Source organism: Nicotiana tabacum, chromosome 5 (assembly GCF_000715075.1).
Source record: "Nicotiana tabacum cultivar K326 chromosome 5, ASM71507v2, whole genome shotgun sequence".
In the NCBI taxonomy this organism is placed as follows: Eukaryota; Viridiplantae; Streptophyta; class Magnoliopsida; order Solanales; family Solanaceae; genus Nicotiana; species Nicotiana tabacum.
In genome coordinates this window covers 82,003,479-82,025,173 of record NC_134084.1, presented here as the reverse complement: position 1 = coordinate 82,025,173, position 21,695 = coordinate 82,003,479, and the positions used below count along the sequence as shown (strand labels likewise).

The following is a 21,695-nucleotide window of genomic DNA, read 5'->3' as shown; positions in this document are numbered from 1 at the left end:
AATCATTCTTGTGAAATTGCACCTTAGCTTTAATTCACGTTTCTTGTGAATTAGATTTGAAAATGGTGACTTAATTATTCTTGTGGAATTGCAGTACACTTTTTTTGGGAAAATAATCATATTCTTGAATGAATTTAGTTGAATTTTAGGAAGTCTTACCTTAGTGGGTGTGGGCCCCAGTTGGTGATGACTTAGCAAAGACCCCTTTCCAAAATTTGCCACTTTTTGTGTGAGTTAATACTCATCATCAAGGCCCCTTTGAGCAGCCACGTTAAGGGTGGAGGGTAGACTTATCCAATTGTTGTAATTAATTAGCTAATCTCCTACCAAAAATTATTAATTATCCAATTATCCACATAATTAAGGATTATCTCAACTTACTTAAATTACTACTTACTTTTAACACACCTTATACACCTTACTATCATGGCCATGTTGTACCTTCTATGGCACTAGTCCATAAATACCGGATATTTTAGCTTGGGCCGTATTTTATCCCAAAATGCCAACTTTGACGAATATTTATTTTCTTTGATTTGATTCCCCTTTCACCTTCACGAATTTACTCATCACCTGTGAAATAGCATAATCCTTATAATCTCCAAATAATCTTTTACTTGGACTTATGTCAATTACCTTATGACAAATTCAATGTACAATACTACAGGGTACGACATCGTTGTAATTTAGTACTACGAAGTGTAACATCATCGTAATATAATACTGCAGGATGTAATATCAACATAATATTGTGGGGCGTAACATTTTCTATGTTCGTTCGAGGACGAACTGTTGTTTTAGAGGTGGAGAATGTGATGACCCAAGGGTCATCTTTTGTTTTAGAAGTCGAATCTGTATTTTGAGGCCTTAAAAACTCCTTTTATCTCTCCTCGATTTGCATGCACATTCCGGGCGTGATTCCGGAAAACCTTTATGTGAAAATTCGAGAAAATAATAATTTTGCCTTTAAAAGTTGATTTTAGTTGACTTTGGTCAATATTTTAGGTAAACGGATCCGTACCCGTATTTCGACGGTCCGTAGGGACCTGGGCGTATGCCCGAAATCGAATTCCGAGATCCCTAGCCCGAGAAATAAATTTTTGAAGAAAATTGACAAGACTGAAAATGTAATAATTTAAAATATTTGATCTTGTTGGTATCGGGTCCATTTTTTGTTCCGGAGTCCGATACAAGTCCGTTATGATATTTAAACCCTATCTGTGAAATTTGGTAAAAAACTGAAGCAATTTGACGTGACTCAGACCTTTGGTAGAGAAAATAGAAAGTTTAAAATTATCTTGAAAATTTCATGTGTTTTGGTATTGAATTCATGGTTCTAGGTGTTATTTTAGTGATTTGATCGCATGAGCAAGTTCGTATGATGTTTTAAGACTTATGCGCATGTTTGATTTGGAATCCCGAGGGCTCGGTGAGTTTTGGATAGGCTACGTGGTGATTTGGACTTAGGAAAATGTTGCTGGTGTATCTAGTATCTGTTGCAGGCCTATGCGAGATCAGGCTTCGCAAATGCGAGCAAAGCAGGCATGGCAATTGTGAGGTCTTTATCGCAATTGCGAAGAAGGCCTGGGCCAGCAGAGTTCGCAAATGCGAACATATCTTCGCAATTTCAAAGAGAGTCTGGGAAGGGGTGTGATCACAAATACGATCTTTTTGTCACATTTGTGGAGGTCCCTGATCGCAATTGCGATCATTACCTTCGCAATTGCGAAGGCAGCAAAAATATGGAGAACTTCCCATTTGCGATAGTTCTTTGCATTTGCGAGCTTCACATTTGTGAAGCTCAGGTCGCAAATGCGACATCTGCAGCTGTTCAAAACATAACTTAAACGGGATTTTTCATTCATTCTCCCATTTTTCAAAACCTAAACTTCAAGAGGCGATTTTCCTAGGGCAAGTTCTTCCTCAAATCATAGGTAAATTATTTTTAACTCATTTCTTTCAATCTATTTCATCTTTTTACAAGATTTCATCCTAATATCTAGGGTTTTTCATGATGGAATTGGGTGTTCTTGGGTAGAATTTTGAAATTTGGGGATTTGGACCCCAATTTGAGGTCGAATTCCAAAATCAATTGTATATCCGGGCTCGGGGGTGAATGGGTAATCGGTTTTTCATTCGAATTTTGAGTTTTGACCAAGCGAGCCTAGGGTCGATTTTTGACATTTGGGAAAAATGTTGGGAAATCCATAATTATGCATTGGAATTGGTTTCTTTAGGAGTTATTGATGTTATCAAGTTAATTATGGCTAGATACGAGTGGATTGATGGTGGAATCGAGAGGCAAAGCGGTATTTGAGCTGTGAATTACCCGTTGGCTTGAGGTAAGTATTTGGTCTAATCTTGACTTGAGGGATTAGGGATCCCCAACTTGCTTGCTATGTGAAATACTATGTGTGTGGCGTATAGGTGTGGTGAGAGCACCTATGCGTTGCCAAATTACCTGTTTAGCATGTTCCCTTTCCCCGTTTCCCTATATATTGCTTTCCTCTCTTAGTTGGTACTTGCTTATTGATGCTTCCATGTCTCATTGCTTCTTGTTAAATGTTATTTCTCTATTGATGTTATTAATTGTTCCGTAGTTTCATTATATCTCATTGTTGATTTACATTGGTTTATTGGTTATTCATGGTACCCTTTGGTTGGTCTCGTTGTGTAGTAATGACTGATGAAGTTTCATAATTGTAGTGATCTTCCATTGTGTTTATTTGAGGTGTAAGTGTTGTGGAGGATTTAAATTAATCTGTGATATAATTGTTTTTATTTTATGATTGGTACTGATATAGTAGGATCGGGTTGCACACCGCAACAGGAGGAATAAGGAAAAAATGTGATTGTCTGGTGGGATCAAGTTGCGCGCCGCAACAAGGAGTAATAAGGGTGAATGTTCATTCTATTATTGATTATATGGTGGGATCGGGATACGCGCCGCATCAATTATTATTTATATATTCTTCTTCTGCTGAGATTCATTATTGTAGTGCTGAAACTCTCTTAAGGATTGGTTATAGCTGAGTAATGGTAGAAAGACTGGGTTCCGTATTTATTTAATGCAAGTTACTGTTATATTTCATTATGTATTTCCTTTCTGTCTTAGTATAAACTGTTACAGTATATATATATTGTTATACCATGTCGTAGTCTCGTCACTACTTCGTCGAGGTTAGGCTCGGCACTTACCAGTACATGGGGTCGGTTGTACTGATATTGCACTCTGCACTTTCTGTACAGATTTCGGAGCTGGTAGTGGCTGATCGAGAGGTCGGTTGCTGATATTGCATTCAGGAGACCCAAGGTAGTCCTGCAGGCGTCCGCAGGCCCTAGCGTCCCCTCCTATCTTTACTTTATTTCTGTTTTACTTTCTTCAAGACAGATGTATTTTTTTTTCAAATCATTACTTGTAGTATTCGTAGAATGTTCATGAGATATGACACCAGTTTCTGGGTGGTATCTATTTCGGCTTTTGGTTAATAGTATAATGGTAATCAGTTAAATTATGTACTTCCGCTTTTATTTGCGCTGACTTAGTTTGTTAAATTTTAATTTTAAAAGGATAAAGGAAAAAGCTAAAATATTTTGTAGTGTTGGCTTGCCTAGCGAGTACAATGTTAGGCGTCATCACCTTCCCCAAGGTGAGAAATTCGGGTCGTGATAGAATCAATCACAATTTTTTATTTTTTTTTAATTGTTTCCGACCGAATTGGTCGTTAACAGTTACGCGGGTATTTTTCGCTAAAATTTACGACGGATATGAACAAAATATCAGTCGTAATTATTATTAAAATTTGAAAATTATATTTTTAGGCAATTTACGACTATTTTTTCTGTCGGAATATTTCAATCGGAAATGGGCCATTTTTTAGTAGTGAATTAACTAAAGTTTAATTGAATAAAACAATCAATTTAATTAAAGAAAACTTACGAGGAACACTATGACAAATAATTAATTGGAAAACTTACACAAATGTCCCAAATAATTCTCAACTTACCAACCTCTAGCCATTAGTCATAGACTTACCAAAACTTGTCAGCAAAAATTGAAAAACCAAATAATAGGGTTCTTTCTCTCAAAGAATCACATGCTAAAATCACCTTCCATATTTTTTAAGCATGATTAGCAACATTAGATACAAGACGGAAAGAAAATTTCATGGACGAGGTAGCAAATAAGGTGATGAAATACAAAAATCTATACAATATTCCAAAAATCTAAAAGAAAAAGGAACTTTTTCAATGGGTATAGTTAAAATTCATTGAAAATATATAGATAAGTCAATATACAAAATTTGAGGAAGATTGGAAGTGATTTGGACTGGTTTTGTATCAAAATTCGTAATTAAATCGAGTTCAAAAAAGTCTTCTGCGACATATGTATCAAACATGTATCACGCATGTATCTCATACACAGGTATACATGGATATACATGTGATACACAATTGATACAAATATGATACATATGTGATACATACACAGTGTGATACACATATCATTTTTTTTATGTTCAGCTTTTACTTCGAATTTTCAATCAAACACCTCAAAACTTCACTAAATCATCCCAAAACTGAGATTCAAGCTCCTTAAGTTGTGTCCAATCTATTCTAATAACACTCACTCAAAACAAAGCAAAAATTTGATATTTTTTTGCTACAAATAGCTAATTGGCTAATTTGGCTAATATTATTAATATTTTATCAATTGGCCAATTTTTGTAATGAGCTACTTATAAATGGACATACCTGGTAATTTCCCTAATTAATTTAAGTGAGGCCAAACAACCAATTCTAAACGTATGTTAGGGTTATAATTATCCCAAGTGTCGGTACTTTGCAACCTTTAATAATCGATTGCCTTCCATTATTGATACTGTTGAAGTCTTAACTTTCGTTTAGTTGACTTAGTCAACCTTCAAAATAACGCTGCTGAAGTCTTAAGCTCGTTTAGTTGTTTAATCAAAGTCTTGATAGAACGTTTTCATTTTGCAAATATTTGAATGACGAAAAAGGAACTTTAATCTCATTTTCAGATCCCAAAAAAAAAATTAGTAGTAAAGTTAAGGAAAGATAAACATTCGATGTGAAGTTTGTGCATTCATATGGCAGATTATTGCGCATGTGTTCTTCTTTATCAATTTCCTTATAGTATATTTTATTTGACCCCAATTTATATATCATTTCCTTAACTCCTTTAATGGTATTTATCCAGCAGATCCTTTAGATTCAATATCGACCATGCTTTAACCTCGAATCGTGGGTGAGGACCATTACACAAAATCGCCCAAAGAGTTAAGCAATCTTTGCAACATTACAAAGAACTTCAGGACATTATAGCTATTCTTGGATTGAACGAATTATCCGAAGAGAATCATTTACTCGTAGCAAGAGCGCGAAAATGAAGCTTTCCTTATCACAATCCTTTTTCGTAGCTGAAATATTTATCGGTTCTCCATAAAAATTTGTTGGTCTAGCAGAAACAATTCAAGGATTTCAATTGATCCTTTCCTGAAAATTAGATGGTATTCTTTTTTCTTTTATTTATGGTTTTAGGTATTAGAATTAAAGATCTAACATTTTGAAAAATACCGATACATGTGTCCAAACTTACTGTCCAAAGATGAAAATTAGATTTTAATTAGCACATCTGGTGGTTTGAGACTAAAATCAGTAATATAAGAGTGAGAAATTTACATGTTTCTCTTCTTCGTTTACCTTATATACTATAAAAAAGATTCATTTTATTGAATATCTAATTAATATGTAGATTTATTTCTCATGATGTCATCTTGTATTCTATGTCGTTTTGACAGAATTTTAAGAATAACTTTTGGAGAAGCTTTTAAAAATACTTTTCTTTTGAGTTATTTGAAATTAGACGATTTCCTTCATTTGAAAATAATTGTGTTTGGAGAGTGTTCCCCAAAAATTTAAAAACTAAAACCAGCTACAACAATCGAACCCACTATATATTGTCAGAAAACAAGTACTAGTGCCTTTTTTAGGAAAAGAAAAAAAGACACGTTTGGCCAAACATGAAACCTTATCCCTTGACCAAATGCCGCAATTTCTTGTCTTCCTATAAGCCAGCTATGTCTGGAAAAAGCTGCATGGGACCATAATTATTTGGAGGAAATCAAAAAGAAAAGAAGGATAGGAGAATCGTGAAACATGCTTATCCTAAATTGTGCTCTGTGGACATAGAAAAAAAAACAAAGGGAAAGTAGTCGAAAAATAATTTGTTATATATATCGAAACAATGTAGATCTTTTTTATACCATCAGTTTGATTTAACATTCGTTGTATATAACAAGTTATTCTTTCATTTTTTAGTGTACCATATGAGGTTATGTGAAAAGTTGCCTGTTGTTATTATATCTTGATGGCGTAAGAAATCTGTACATTATAGCTGTCCAAAATTTAAAGTCTTTCGAAAATGAAACCCACTAAAGACGAATGTCTCTTTCACCAAAAGTAAAGTCTTTCTTTATGGAGTAATTTTTTCTTTTCTTTTTTAGTGGAGAATGATTGCTTCTACATTGATCACACAGTGTGAAATATTGCTCTTTATATATCACAATCTTCTTGCCTTGTGCAGAACACCATATATAACAAGATTACTGCTTCCTCTCAGTAATTCTCCAAGCAAATTTCAGAAACTCTTTGCTAATGGCCTTTTCGTGTAGCATAGTGTCCAAATCCATGGTAATATTTCCCAGCTTCAAGCCGTGTCTACTCAAGACAATAATAGCCATGTGAGTTAACAGCTAATATCCTAGGTTTTTTCTCTTCCAAAAATGCATGCCAACAAGCAAGATTATATCATCTTTATTTAAAGGAAAAAGCTGTAAAATTAAATACTCCTCTACTATAGAAATATCTTCATTAAACTTTGTAGTCATAAATCATAATACCCTTTCTGTTAGAAAATCATCTCATACTTTCCCTAATTAATCATTAAGGAGTTCCAAACTGAAGTTTAACCGAGGACAATTTTAAGCCATAAGTCAAAAGTAAAGATACAAGGTAAGTATTTTGACACGCGTGGAATCCATGATACAAGGCAAGGGATGAAACGAGACAATATGTTAACAGAATGAATGATCTCAAATTTATGGAAGATATTTAAATTCATGAATTACTTTTGGCTGACATTTCTTCTTGATTTGTTGGATTGTTCGTGTTTGATTTGCAGAAGATGCCTAAATACAACAAGGAGGCCGCCAAGGCCACCCGTAAAAACTAAACCACCACAAAACAACAATTACAAAGACAAGAAAGAGACTCTGATGACAGAGGAGAACAGTAACAGAAAGCTCCAAGACGATAATTCCATGGTCAAATCAAACTAGGAATCTTGTTTCTTAAAGCTAATAAGTCATTCGTACTTAGTCTAAAGTTATTCTGTAGTAGGTGCTTGTATTGTCCGGATTGTAATATAGGGTTTGTTATGCATGGATATTCGTAATAATGCAAAAGTTGTAATATAAGAGCTGTAATGCAGAAATTGTAATATACGGATAATAATGCATGGATTACTAATATATATGAATTGTACGTAACACTGTGACTGATCTAAAAGTTCAGGTATTTTGTAACCTTGTAATATCGTTGAAAGGGTATATGGTAACCTTGGCAGATTATCCTTATGTATGTAATGGCGAAATTAATCGCAATGATAAAAATGTTCTTAAGCATCAACACTAGTAGGAATTGAAGAAAAGAACAACCAACGAGTACGACCCAAATTAAGAAACTACTAGGATTACCTCAGATCTTTTGCAGCAATTTCCTACGTAAGAAAATCCATCGGAATATTGACATATATTTAGAATGGCAGACCTTTTGCAATAGCAAATGCTACGTTACTAAGTGGCGCACCCAGGATTTTGTGTAAATGGGTTCAATCTTAGAAGTACATAACTTTAGTCCTCAAATAGTAGTAATAGCCAAGTGGGTTCAAATAAAATATTTATACAAAATTTACACAACTTTAATCGTAATTTATACATATACACAGTATTATTTTTTGGTGAAGCGGATTCAGTTGAACCCGCTTGTCACCACGTCCGTCCGCCACTGGTTACTATTGATGAGCCATCAGAATCCGTCGGTTGTGTAGTAGTGTCAATTCGCGGTAAAATCTTAGTGCTACTTTTTGCGACGACCGGCATTTAAAGCGCAGTGCACATTTCACATTCATGCAGATTTCAGAGAAGGTTCGTACCTAAGAGATAGAGAATCGGCTGTAGACATGTGATTTTTGACCCTCCCCAAGATTTTCCATATCTTAGCACGTAAATATTTAGTTTAGGCCTAATATAGCTATTTCAACTAATTTTGACTTTTTATACTTTATTTCGTCACAAAAAATAAAAATTACAAAAATATTTTAGTTTACGCATCTTTCATAAATTTAAATAGCAATATAGACAGTTTATCCTAATAGTGGCGGAGGCAGGATCTCCACGAAGGGGGTTCAAAAAAAAAATTGTATCTAGTGGGAATTGAACTCATGACCTTATGTAGATTTTGAACTCCCTTGACCACTAAACTACACTTTTGGATTGTGTTAAGGGGGTTCAAAACTTAATATATAGAGGTAAAAAATAGATTTTGCCTTATATATATACAGTGTATTTTTTCGGCGAAGGGGGTTCACCCCCCCCCCCTAAATCCGCCCCTGCCTAATAGCATCAGTGGCTGATTCTATAATCTAAACCCGTAATTTATAGATCACACGAAAACAACTTTATCATTGCTTCAAGGCTCCCCTTCGCATTTACAAAATATAGTTGTTATAAAAGAGGATTAGCCGTTAGTTGCTTTAGTTTTGTCTTATTTTATTCTACAAATAATTACTTTGAATAACATATCCCGCACATGAAATCATCTTGTTTGAACGAAGATTAGCTTGTTATTAGCAAAAAAGACGTTTCACGTTTAGTGTACTTGCAAATTTCCAATCAATTGGAAGATGCAGCAAGATAATACAAGAAAAGAAAGGATTCATATATGAATGTATAAAAGAAATTAAAAACAAAAATAATAAGGGTGAGGTATAGAAGAAGAAGTAGAAGCAGCATAAGAAGGAGAAGAGATAAAATTCAAGTTGGTGGGTTGTCACCCAACAGCAACAACGGACAAAAATACATTAGGTGTAGGATGTTGCAGGAACAGACAAAAGTATATTAGGCGTACTACGCTGAAGGAAAAAAAATGAGATTGTATAGTCATTCTCAAAATAATAGTCAAAAAAAAAATATAATTTTGTATTTTATATATATATTGTATGTTATATACATAAATTATAGGTGTAATGGCTTCCTGGTCACTTAAACTTGTATCGGTTTGTAAAGCCGATACATGAACTTATATTTTTCCTATTTGAATACTTCAACTTGACGGAATGAATACTAATAAACACTTTCTGTTGAACGTGTTCGTCAATCGCTCTAACATGAATATCAGGTCATATGTTTGGTCTTTATTATATGACATGTGAATTTGTGGGTCCTATATTATTAGAAAATAGTTAATCTTTAAAAGTTTTAATTTTTTTTCTTTCTCTTTTTTCTCCACCATACACAGCCAATAGTTCACCAACAACTCCAAACATCAGCCATTTTCAACCACCATCATCTTCTTCCTCTTATATGAAAGCTTCGTCCAAACAATAATATAGCCTACTGCTCTTTTCTGCTTTGACAACCTGTGTATATAGCCTGTGGTATATATATACTGTTCACAAGGTAGCAACAGCTTCAGAGTATGGGTGGACAAGGTCGTCGGCTCTCTAACTTCGACGGCGACGGCGACGGTGCCCTCCTCCACAATTTGAGTTCTCTCTGGTATTTAACCGATGACGAGATTCACAAAAGGGAATGGAACAGGGATAGTCCCTCCCGAGAACTACTCGACTTTGATTCCAAACCTTGCCCTCCTCATATTGACGGCTTCTTCGCTAAGCCCCACTTGCAAACCCTAGATTTCCCCAAAACAGCTATAGTCTGATCTGGAAGAGCTCAGTGACGGCCAAGAAGAACCAGATGATGATGATGATGCTAATGAATCGGATATCCGGTCTTGCATTTCTTTTTCTAATAGATCAACACATAATAATTTGGATTATTTTTAGATTTGTGCTTGCCATCCTTGTGCAAGAGCCATTTAGTGAATGGGGAAGAGAAAGGGAAAAAGAAACGGGGAAGGGAAGGGAAAGTAGGATAGAAAATGAAAAAAAATACAGGACGGGGGAGTTGCTTGGGAAGATGAGAGAGGTGGGGAGGGAGGAGAAAAAAGAAGGGGAGAGAGAAAGGTCTTTTTTTCTTTTTCTTTTTTATTTATATTTTATTCTATTTCTAATATTTTTTTAATAAAAATAAAACTATTCACGCGTCTTGGCAGCGTGATTTGCACACAATTTAGTCATGTCAGCTATGCCACTTCCACATAGGCTTGATCAATGGTCAAATGTGTTTATTAGTATTCATTATGTGAAGTTGAAGTGTTCAAATGGGAAAAATATAAGTTCATATATCAGCTTTACAAACCGATACAAGTTTAAGTAGCCAGGAAGACATTACGCCTAAATTATACAAATTAAATTTTATACACTTTTTTATTTACTGAATGTAAATAGTTTCTAGAGCGGGACAAAAATAAATAAAGCCCAAAAAAAACTCGTATATCATATACGACGTTGACGTCGGAAAAAGCAAATTCAAAATATATAATCAGTATATAGCCGGTTTGTTATTATCTTACTAATTTTCACTTTTTTACAAATATTTACATAGTTCGATCAAAAAACAAGGGGTTCGATTGAATCGATACAACTCCTTCTAGATCTCCTGCTGAATGTCGATGCAAATATAATATTTCATTGTCAACCAATTATAGAGTATATATTACTTCATACGTTTCAAAAAAATTGTCCTAATTTTAATTTACTTGGTACAAACTTTAATAAAGAAAGAAAGACTTTTGAGATATATGGTCTTAAATAAGTCATAGCAATTGTGTGATAGTAAAACTTTTAAAATTTATGGTCTTAAACCTGCTAGAGCATTTGTGTGGCTATAAATACTTTTTATTAAGGAAATATTAAAACGTGTCAATCTCTTTTAAACGGATTAATAAAGAAATATTGTAAATCTTTTTTAAATGGGGGGAGTAGTACTAAGTCAAAGGAGGGATTTTTCAGTCCAAACAACTTGCTTCGTCGAGTGTGGAAACAAGATATTCATGTAACGGAAAAAGAAAGAGAGACAAAATTATATAGTTTAGACAACGCAAAAAGTTGTAAGATGATCATAACACAGAATTTGGATAAAACAATAAGAAGTCATAGAAATGGAAATTTAAACACACAAAAAATCCTAAAAGATTTTAATTTTTCTCAAATATGGACATAAAAATTTAACTCCGAAAGAATCACTTCATGAATCAAATTTAATTGATTTATTTATCCCTTTCTATATATGAAAAAAAAAATTAGAGGAAAACCAACACAAGATTCCTTTAATTTAATCTTTCATAGTTAATTGACTATTCTCATTGAATATTCAAAGTCCTCTCCTTACACATAATTGGAAGAAAAAAAATCTCATTTGTCTTGTCTTCCAATAAGTCAGCCATGTGTGAAAAAGGTAGCGTTGACCAAAATTATTTGGAGAAAAAGTTTAAAAAGAAAAAAGACAATAGATGGATAAGGAATCGTGAAAACAAGAATATTCATAAGCATGTAAAAACAAGAAGAAAACAATGTTTTAGAATGTGAACTGAAGACTATTGTCATCTTTCAGTAAATTAAACTCTTTCTACCAACAACAATCGTGATGGAGTACTGGTTTTCATCATTAAATACAGGTTTTGGGTTCGAGTTTTGGATATAAAGTCATTTTTGTTAGGAAGCGCTTTACTCTATATTGAGATTTTACGACGCGAATTCGAATTTAGTCGGATATTCTAATGTGAATATACCAGACACCGGATGGAAAAAATAATCTTCCTTTCAAATTCTACTTTGATTTTTGTAGTCAACAGTTGTCTACAATTATTATATTGCCTGATTGCTCTTTATATACCACATCTTCTTTCCTCAGTCAGCGCACATTCTAATAAAATTAAGACTAGCTATAGCTTCATCTCATTTTCTCAAGTAATTAATCCATAATTTGCTAATGGCTTTCTTCTTCAGGCGCATAGTGCCCAAAACCATGGAAATATTTCCAAGCTCCCAGGCTTGTCTGCTTAAGACTATTACCATGTGAGTTAACAACTACCTGCTTTATCTTTCACATCAATATGTAATTGTGCATGTCACTTATTCTTATTGAGTTTAACTTCTTACACTGTCAACGGTGTAAAGAATTTTTATACCGTCAAGTTAAAGTTACTTAGAACAAAATGTAACTGCATATAGTAGCACTGATTTGATAATGTAGAAGATGCAAAAGTTATTTACACTGTCAGTTTGTATAAGTTAAATTCTTATTTGACATGCATGCAGACAAGCAAGATTCTATCATTTCCTTAAATTTATGAGTTATTTCTTATTGATACTTCTTTGGAATTGTTGATTTTTATGTTGTCTGATTTGCAGAAGATGCATAAACACAACTGCAAGGAAGCCGCCAAGGCCGATAGTAGAAACTAAACCACCACAACACAACATAGTTCTTGATCAAATCAAAGACAAGAAAGAGATTTTGATGACTGAGGAGAAGGGTAACAAAATGCTCCAAGACAATAATTCCATGGTCAAGACAAACTAAGAACATTGTTAAAAATAATAAGTCATTTGTACTTGCCTGATTTCAGACAAGATGGTAACTAATAGATTCAATATCATTGAGCTTCTTTCTCCCATAATTCATGATGAGAACTAGAAACACTCCATGATTATGAAAATCTACTTCTTCTTTTTTTACTTCCATTAGTCTAAAGTTTTTTTATGACCGTGGTATCTAGACCAGCTTGCTCGCACCTTGACTAATTTCACGGATACCTGCAACCTCCACTAGTAAAGTTAGTGGAGTACAAACTGCTTATTATTGGTGAAACTAGTAGGAACAAAGTGGTCCCTTTTTCTCCCAACACATTACTAGTAGTGTGATCTTTTATTCTGTCATAAGTGCTTGTATTGTTCTTCTGTTCCGTTGCCTAACCTCTTAGGTAAGCTTGTAAACGAGCAAAAGCATAGCATTTATGATTGTTTATTAATAGGCTTGCATCCAAGTAAAAAGAGAGGAAAAAAGTAATGCTGTTATGAAAAGTTTTTGAGTTTTCCTTGGGGTACAGAATGTAATATCCTCACTCGACAAGTTGCCAAACCATTACGAAATCGAAAAGTAAGGGAGATCTTTTATGTTAATTTCATGAGTACTTAGATATTGTACCCCAAAGCTGTAAATGAATCTAAAAAGATCATCTAGCCGATATTAATATGACAAGTATCATCTATAAAAAAAACTGTGAGAACTTGGATTAAAAGATGGACCTATCCTAGTTGTGATCAACCCAAATTCAAGAGTCTCTGTGTGTGTGTCTGTATCTAGTCAGAAAAGTTTTCTAATATTTCAAGGCAGTTTTCTTTTTTGATGGATACAAGATTAAGAGAGTTAAATGTAACAAAAAAGTTATACATACTGAAATGAGAATGCATTTTATGTTATAGTTTGAGAATATAGAATATAGGGAGTGAATTGTTCATTCCTCCATGCGATTTTCCTCTGACTGCTTTTGCGAAACCTTGACCTTGATCGGCAGTGTAAGGGATGGCTCTTTGTCGAGCGCAGCAGGCGCTTTGACCATGTGAATACTCTGCTCGAGCTCCTTCGCTGCTTCTCTCTGCTCCTTGGCTTTCTTTCCTTTCATCCTGTCCGATTTGCCAACTAATGTTAATAGCAACTAAAGGCATATGACAAATAAAAAGTGATGGAAATTAATGAAGCACAATCTAAGGAACCTCTTTGCGATATGTCTATCCTCCCTATCGACTCTGATTTTATCAATTTTCTTGATGGCCTTCAAAGTGTTCTCAGTTAGATTCCTGTCATATCTTTCCGGCCTATTACGCTTCCTCTCGAATTCAAATGTCGAGTCCTTCAAATAGGAATTAGCAGCAGGAAAAGAAATTTCAGTAACCGAAAAAAACAAATAAGTAAATGAAGTTTAATTCAACAAAGAGCATATACATCGTATCACAAAAAGAGTGGCATCGTTTACCTGAGTCATGTCCTTTCCATGCAGCCGCCTATATGCTTTTGTCCATTTTACTTTACGTGGATTCCTCTTCATCTTAAAGTTCTTGTGACACTTAGATCTACAGAACCGAAAGATCTGCACAGAGAGAAAACAGAGAAAAGCTTTTCTTTTACTTGATGAACGGCCTAGAATTCAGAACAACTCATTTCCTAGCAACGATTCATTTCCTAGCAACCCTTTCAAGAAAACCACGTGAAACTGGAAAGAAAAGCAATGAGGAAAATATGGTGTGCCATAAAAGAGACAACCAGAAAGATCATAAATCAATGACTAGTCCTAAAACACTCTTCGACTCAACTGCAATTTAGGTGAAAGAGTTTAACTACTATTCTTGCATGCGACTCAATTTGTGATTGAACAGCTATTTAGTTAGCTTTGAATGCAGTACAGCACTTTATTCAAGGTTAAATAGAGTATTGTCCAAAAATAATCGCTCAAATCATTATAGGGCCAGTGGAAAAGAATCATTAAAGGACCCATAGCAGGTTATTCTCAAAGGTGGAATATTTTGCAGCCCCTCCCACTTCAGCAGTTGGTGTGGAAGCTTGCAACCAATATTTCCTCTCTTGTTCTAGGCTTTGCTCCTCACACTTCTCTCTGTTCCACCCAATTGTGGCTATGAAGCCAAGGGCTGCAATACTCACAGAAAACCCCTCATTAAGCTTTTAAACAGCTACAAAAATTAAGATTGGAAGAAAATGAGGGAGACAATTTTCCAAAACCCTAATTTGGAGCCATATTAATGCTAAACTCGAGGATCTTCAGCAAGGGAGAACGGAGGGAAGCTCCACCCGCCAGTGTTTTGAAAGGCAGGGGCATGAGACTGAGACAAGGCGTTTTACCTAAGACAGGGCGAGGCTTAAGTCCCGAGACACGGGGTGTAAGCCTCATGGATCTTAATTTTAATTATCTTTTAAATCATTAAAAATATCATAAATTATTCAAAATATGTAAAATATAATAGAAATTATTAAAAAAAATTAAATTTGCAAAAAGTATTATAGAAAGAATTAATATAAATCAACATTCTAACACAAATTTAGACAATACAAATTACAAATTTATAAAGTTAATCAGTGTCAATGTTCATCCTCGTATACATCAACATCCATATTTGTAATGAGTTGCTAAATGTTTTTGTTCATATCTTTAAACAACTTTATATATCAATATCTTGCATTATGAATTAGTAAGGAGATGAAAATAATCTGGCAAAGTTTAAAATAACAGTACCAATTAAGAAACTAAAAAGAAAAAAGAAAAACCTCTTTTGGGAATATAAATGAAAATGCTGTTAAAAACTTAAAACCAATTATGAAATTAAACAAGGTTGAAAAAAAAAGAACTTAAAAAGGAACTTACTCTGTATCTTATACGTAATAGGAGAAACAAACGGTGTTTCACAGAATTCTCCGTCAGCTTATTTTGGAAAGAAGAGAAAAGGTATTGTTCAAGAATAATCCATTATCTTCTTTGCTACTCTCCCCTGCCATTTTCCCCTAAATTCCCTCCACCCACCACCCACCCCCAACATTTGAGAATTAATCCTCTATCCTAAATTGTGTTCCAAACCCAGATCCAAGTTTCTGAAACCGAGAATGAAGAAGCAATGGTACCTATTTTTCCCTTATTTCTCTGCTACCCGTTGTCCATGCTCACTCCACTCAAGCAACCAAGAAAGCAAGTTATATTATTTTTTAAACAGCAACAGGCAGTCTCCAAGTTTTGAAATTGTTATATTTGTATGTTTATGGTGAAGAAATAGATCCCTGTTGCGGTATTCTTCTTCTTCTTTAGATTTCTCACTAGATTTGCTTGAACTCCTGGGCGTGCGTCTCTCTCTTAAGGCGCAAGGCGCGCCTGGGCGAATGCCTAATCATTTGAGATGTACGCCTAATGGAACTACGCTTTCCATTTCCGCTTCCGAGGCGATTTTTGACCGCCCCGCCCTGATGCGCGCTCTAAGACTCGCCCCATGATTGCCTTTAAAAACACTGCCACCTGCTACTCTATTTCTTGGGTAGAAACTAGAGAAACACCATCAAACCCATGACAATGAAAAAATTGCAGGGCTGCTACCATAGCAAAAGCTCAAGAAGAAGAAAAATCTGCATAACTAACGGAATAACACGTAAGATGCAGCCCACATGACGTGATAGTTATTTTCGGACTAAATCTATTTTCTTCTTTTTTTGATGAAGTAATGAGTTTTATAGAAGGCATGTGGGACTAAATCTATCTTAATCTGATCAGAAGTTGGCATTAACAAATAAAAGCTCATTCTTAAACCTAGAGCGGTTATTTTCTGAAATAATATTTAAGTGTTTTCTGACGTGATGGAATGTGAGAAATAAAAGGAATTTTGGAAAAAAAGACTTCTTGTTGCCCAGAAAGCAGGTTATTGTGCACCACCAAATGCTAATTGTAAGAGAAAACAGAAAGGAAGAGAAACCAGAATTCCTCACAACTTAAAGAATAAAGGCATCTAGGATCATTAAAACTCAAGGAAAACTAGTGGTCGGAAGATTATTGGTCTCCAGGTCTTGTTGGAGCCTTGACCCCCGATTCACAGTATAGCTTTGGAGTCAATGATGATAAAAAGAATATTGGCAATGAAAAATATCAATAGCATTTTTTGATGGATATAGGCACGTCTATTGGGTAGAAGTAAAATATTCCCTCAACAATTGCTCCTCACAAAAGGAATATAACAAATTGATCGAGTTCGAGAATAGGGATCTCGAATCCATGAGAAAAAAGCATGAATGCTATTCTCTTTTTCAACAAATACTTACTTCACATCCGGCATTGGCCAATATATCGCCTACACCCCTAAGAAGCCTTTTGTGACTTTTTGAATGAGAAATGAAGTGAACTTGACCAACAAGGCTGGTCAGCTATGTTTTCTTGATTAAGTTCCCGATTATGTGCACAGGCAATGAAAATCATATAGTTCCACGATCCTTATGTAATATTTATAGATTATGTTATATTGTTGATGATTACAGCGTGTGAATGTTAAGCTTCTCATAAGACATGCGACAACAATAACAACATACCCAGTATAATTCCATGGGTGGGTTATGGGAAGAGTAGTGTATACGCAGACCTTACCCCTACCTTGTAGCGGTAGAGAGGTTGTTTCCAATATGCCCTTGGCTCATAAGACATGCCTAAATCTTAGTTTGCCTCTTTTCCTTTATAGAGTTCAATTGTTTATTCGATAAATTATTACTTCGTCACAAAACTCTAAATGTTAATGGTACTTATGTCTGATCTATAGTGATGTGGAATAAAACCTGTTGCTGTTAGGCTAGATGGAGTGAACCGTTCTTACTGGAGACCTATATGAATGAGTTTCAATTGGCTTCATGAGAGTACAATTTAAATTAGTGTCCTTTTCATGAATAAAAAGGTCAAGACTTTAAATTAGGATTTCCCCCTAGATTTTAGCACAAAGAAGATTTAACTTTTTTTTCGGTTTTTCAAGCTTTCCTAAACAAGAGCTCGGGCATAGTAATAGCACATTGAAATGCTTAGCTCAATTTAGCGATGCACATTTGGAACTCTTGGTCCTAGTGCAGGTCTGCCTGAAAGTTCATCCTTACCCCAGCTCAAACATGAAAGTAGTTAAATTTATAGCCACAGAACAGTTAGAGTATACCTTCTACAAACTCAAAGCTAGTCTCAGACCAGATAATCAGCAATCGGACTGTAAAGCAGTATGCATTATAGCTCGATATTAAGTCAAAGATCCTTAGCAATACTCAAAACTTAAAATCTAAGTAACCTATGATATCTTTTCATAACCAAATATTCCCAAGGGCCAGCATAGGTTCGAAACTCGTTAGATAATGGGCCCGCCCCTCTACTCTTCTCCACTTAAATACTAGGGTTTGTCTATGGTAAGTGTTGAACCCATCACGTGCGCCTAACCCCCACATTCAGCATCGCACTCTTACCACTAGACCGGAGCATCTGGGGCTCCACTTTATCCTATGATTTCCCAGCGGAAAACATATTGAGTCCAGCAAATAACCAATTTTTTAAAAACCATTACTAAGGTATGCATATCATAAAGTAAGTAAAAATGGAGGAAAGATTAATATCCAACCTTTGCATCATTTCGAACAAACTGAATACCATGGCCTGGATATATAGTTGAGGAACAAAACCAACATTTCTCCAATCTCATTGTGTTCTCCTGTTAAGCTGCCCTGATTCTCTCTGTAATATAACAATGTACTATTAAATAAAAACCATGAAACTAACAAGGACAAAGTGATTTAACAAGCAAAACTGGAGAGTTGTACACCAAAGATAAGATCTTTATAACATAAAAGCATCGACCAAATAAATAGTTCCAGCTCAACTATTGAGGAACTACTGTGAATAAAAAATACAAAGATATTCGACAAGAAAATAAGCTAAAAAAAAGAGAATGGTAGAAAATGTAAGAAAAAGGGGATGGAAGAGAGAGAATCACTCGGATCACGCAAAGAGGAAGAGAGTGCGGCGGCGGCGGCGGTAACGGAGGGGGAGCAAGTGGACGGTGGCGGAGAGCGGAGCAGCTAGCTGACCAATGAGCCTCAGAATGGCGGCAGAAACGAAATAGGGTTGAGGCCTCGGAACTATGCAAGCTCTCATTATCGTATTATAAGTCGCATCCTACTAAATATTAGTCGAACTGCGATTACGACGAATCAGGTTTTTTATTTTTTACTACTAGCCATTAAGTTATTTGGATTATACTAGTCTTACCATAGGTGCTTTAGGCGTTTTCCCATGTTAATGAATAAATATTTTTTAAAAATTACATAAATCAATATTATTAAATAATATAATTGAATTTTAAAAGAAATAGATAAATTTCTAAAAATATAAATGTCGATCCTATTTACTAGGCAAAATATAGGATGAAACCCTGTAAAAAGAAGTCTTCAAAGAATAATAAGAATAACTTATAAAAATTATTGTTAATTCTTATCCTAATATAGAAACAAACAAGTAAAAATACTTTTATTACTATAAATTTTCAAATAATACAAATTGATAAATGGCATTATAAACTTAAAAGTTGACTAATATTTAATTAATAATTTATAACAAATAACATAATATATAATAATATAGGGAGTTGTCCTTTGTTGGAATATTTATGAAAAAAAGAAAATAATTAATGACAACTCATTTAGAATATATTTTTTGTTTTACTATTTCATTCTAATTGCTTCAAGTCTGCAAATATTAATAGAAAAATAATTATTGAGTATATGATATTCTGCCATTATTGTGTAAATTCTATTCATTTAGAATACATTTTTCTTTATGATTCTGCAAGTTGAAATAATTATTGATCGTAATTTTTAAATATTATAAAAAAATTCAATAGATACAGTTTAAGTGAATTTTAAAGTTTTGTTATTAAGATTAACATGCAATATGTTATAGTTATGTTTCATATTCCAAATAAGGAAAATTTTATTTAAGGTAAATCTTTTTTTTTTGGCAATGAAGGTAAAATCTTTATTGATTTAAACTTTTAATTATTAGATTTTTTTACATAATTCAAATAAAAAATATTTAATAATCAAAGTTTTAACTAATTTAAAATTCTACATATTTTAATAGTACAGTAATTGTTTCCAATGATTATGTTTATGTTGTTTCCAAACTATAAAGAGCTATATATTTATGTTTTTTTTACTTTTTTATATATTTCACCCGCATTATGTTAAAATTTGATTGTTAAGTTTTTCGTGGTTTTCATAACTTTAGATGGTCAGAATGGGTTAAAGATTATAGGTAGTCAAAATATAGATTACTGTCATGACCCGCCACATCATCATGCCACGTAGGTGTCACTTGGCATATATTTTTGTCATATGGAAGGGTCACATAAGTTAGGGAAAAGATCTTGGTGGAATATTCTAGAACTATGGAGAATTTCCTTAGAAAAGTTCTAGATATTTATGTATTTGTAGGAAGGTTCTAGAGAAATATAGAGGTTTCCTTAGGAAGACCCTAGAACCCTAGAATTGTTAGGAAAGTCCTTAGAAGAATCTAGATGTGTAGAATATTCTAGAGAAGGGATTTAGTTGTAAATATGAAAGAACTTGTAGAACAATTATAATTTACATACTAGCCCCTAGGTGATTAGTATAAATAGGGGCATTCATTTGTAATTCATCAACCAAGAAAACAATTAAGTTCTCTCTAATACAAACCTTGAACAATTCTCTTGTGTTCTTTTTTTCATTCTCTTAGCGATCTTGAAGGTAGTAAGGCTGACTTGGCATAGCAAGAACGTGAGCAAGTTGTGCAAGATCGTGAGCGAGTTGTCAAGTGCTGCACGTATACTTAGTTAACAACTAAGGACGTGACAACGTGGTATCAGAGCAAAGGTTATGACTAAGGAATGTTAGAAAGAATACAAGAGATTGCTAGAAGGAAGTTTTGTAGGGAACCATGGCCGGAATTACCAAGGGCTTGGTACTTGCAGAAGGGATCAACGCGAAGGTCCCTAAGCGAAAGCAGTATGGTGGCGCACGGGCTGCACGCGAGGTGGCAGATTGGCGGAAGCTAAGGGAGCTCCGACAGAGGCCACAATTTGGGAGTATGTACGCGAGTTCACTACCTTAATGTTGCAAATCTCGTCATTGTCCGAGGAAGATTTCCTCTTCTACTTCATGGATGGGTTGCAAAATTGGGCAAAGCATAAGTTAAGAAGACATCAAATAGCCAACATGAACGGGGCCATCGGAGTAGCCTAGTCACTTGTTGACTTCAAGATAAAGCCTGTCAAGTCCAAAGAAGGCAACGCCGAGAGGGATGAGGGAGATCATGATGAGGACAACGGGAAATGCATAGCCGAGGTATACAAGGGTAATGGTAAGGGGCCATCCCATAACGGATATGGGTCCAAGAGAAATGGCAAGGGGCCAGAAAATGGTAGGGAGTACATGCCTAAGGGAGGGTGCTACTTCTGTGAAAGATCACATCGGGCAAGTGAATGCTCAGAGCTTGGGAAGCTTGCAGCAATGATAGGGAACTTTGCTCAAGCATATAAGGATGACACAGGGGGAACCGCCTGTATTGGAGGGATGCGCTTGGAATCTAAACCGAAAGCAGGGGATTCCAAAGCCTATCTTGGCACCATGCAAATGGAGCATAGTGGCAGCAAGATAAGTTGGACGGACATAGTTGAAGAGGATGACGAGTTACAAAGTGATGGCATGCTATCGGACTCAGACGATGCACCAAGCAGAGGGTTCAAGTTTGCTAGTAAGGCTGGACCACGCAGGGCAGCCAAATAGGGAGTGGAAGCATGGACTCGATGCTTTAGAAGCTGCTAGACTTGGTTGAGTGATGGGAAGATTCAGGCCAAGAGCAAGGAGGGGCATCCGATGGGCGGA

General features: G+C 34.9%; 1 protein-coding gene and 2 long non-coding RNA genes across 3 annotated transcripts; 2 read left to right on the top strand and 1 right to left on the bottom strand.

Annotated features, from left to right (window-relative positions):
• Positions 1–6,600: 6,600 nt before the first annotated feature.
• On the top strand, positions 6,601–7,553 carry LOC107774196 (uncharacterized). The gene is made up of 2 exons (XR_001645449.2): positions 6,601–6,764; positions 7,205–7,553. It is a non-coding gene; the product is annotated as an uncharacterized LOC107774196 (long non-coding RNA).
• Positions 7,554–12,121: 4,568 nt separating this feature from the next.
• On the top strand, positions 12,122–12,947 carry LOC107774197 (uncharacterized). Its single transcript, XR_001645450.2, has 2 exons — positions 12,122–12,280; positions 12,617–12,947. It is a non-coding gene; the product is annotated as an uncharacterized LOC107774197 (long non-coding RNA).
• A 641-nt stretch (positions 12,948–13,588) lies between these two features.
• On the bottom strand, positions 13,589–18,929 carry LOC107774195 (putative ribosome biogenesis protein RLP24). Its single transcript, XM_016593674.2, has 5 exons — positions 18,767–18,929; positions 18,395–18,507; positions 14,242–14,355; positions 13,982–14,118; positions 13,589–13,891 (listed from the first exon to the last, which is right to left on the bottom strand). Exons 2-5 carry the CDS (start codon positions 18,473–18,475, stop codon positions 13,723–13,725), a joined length of 501 nt encoding a protein of 166 aa, XP_016449160.2. The 5' UTR covers positions 18,476–18,507; positions 18,767–18,929; the 3' UTR covers positions 13,589–13,722.
• Between the last annotated feature and the right edge of the window lie 2,766 nt (positions 18,930–21,695).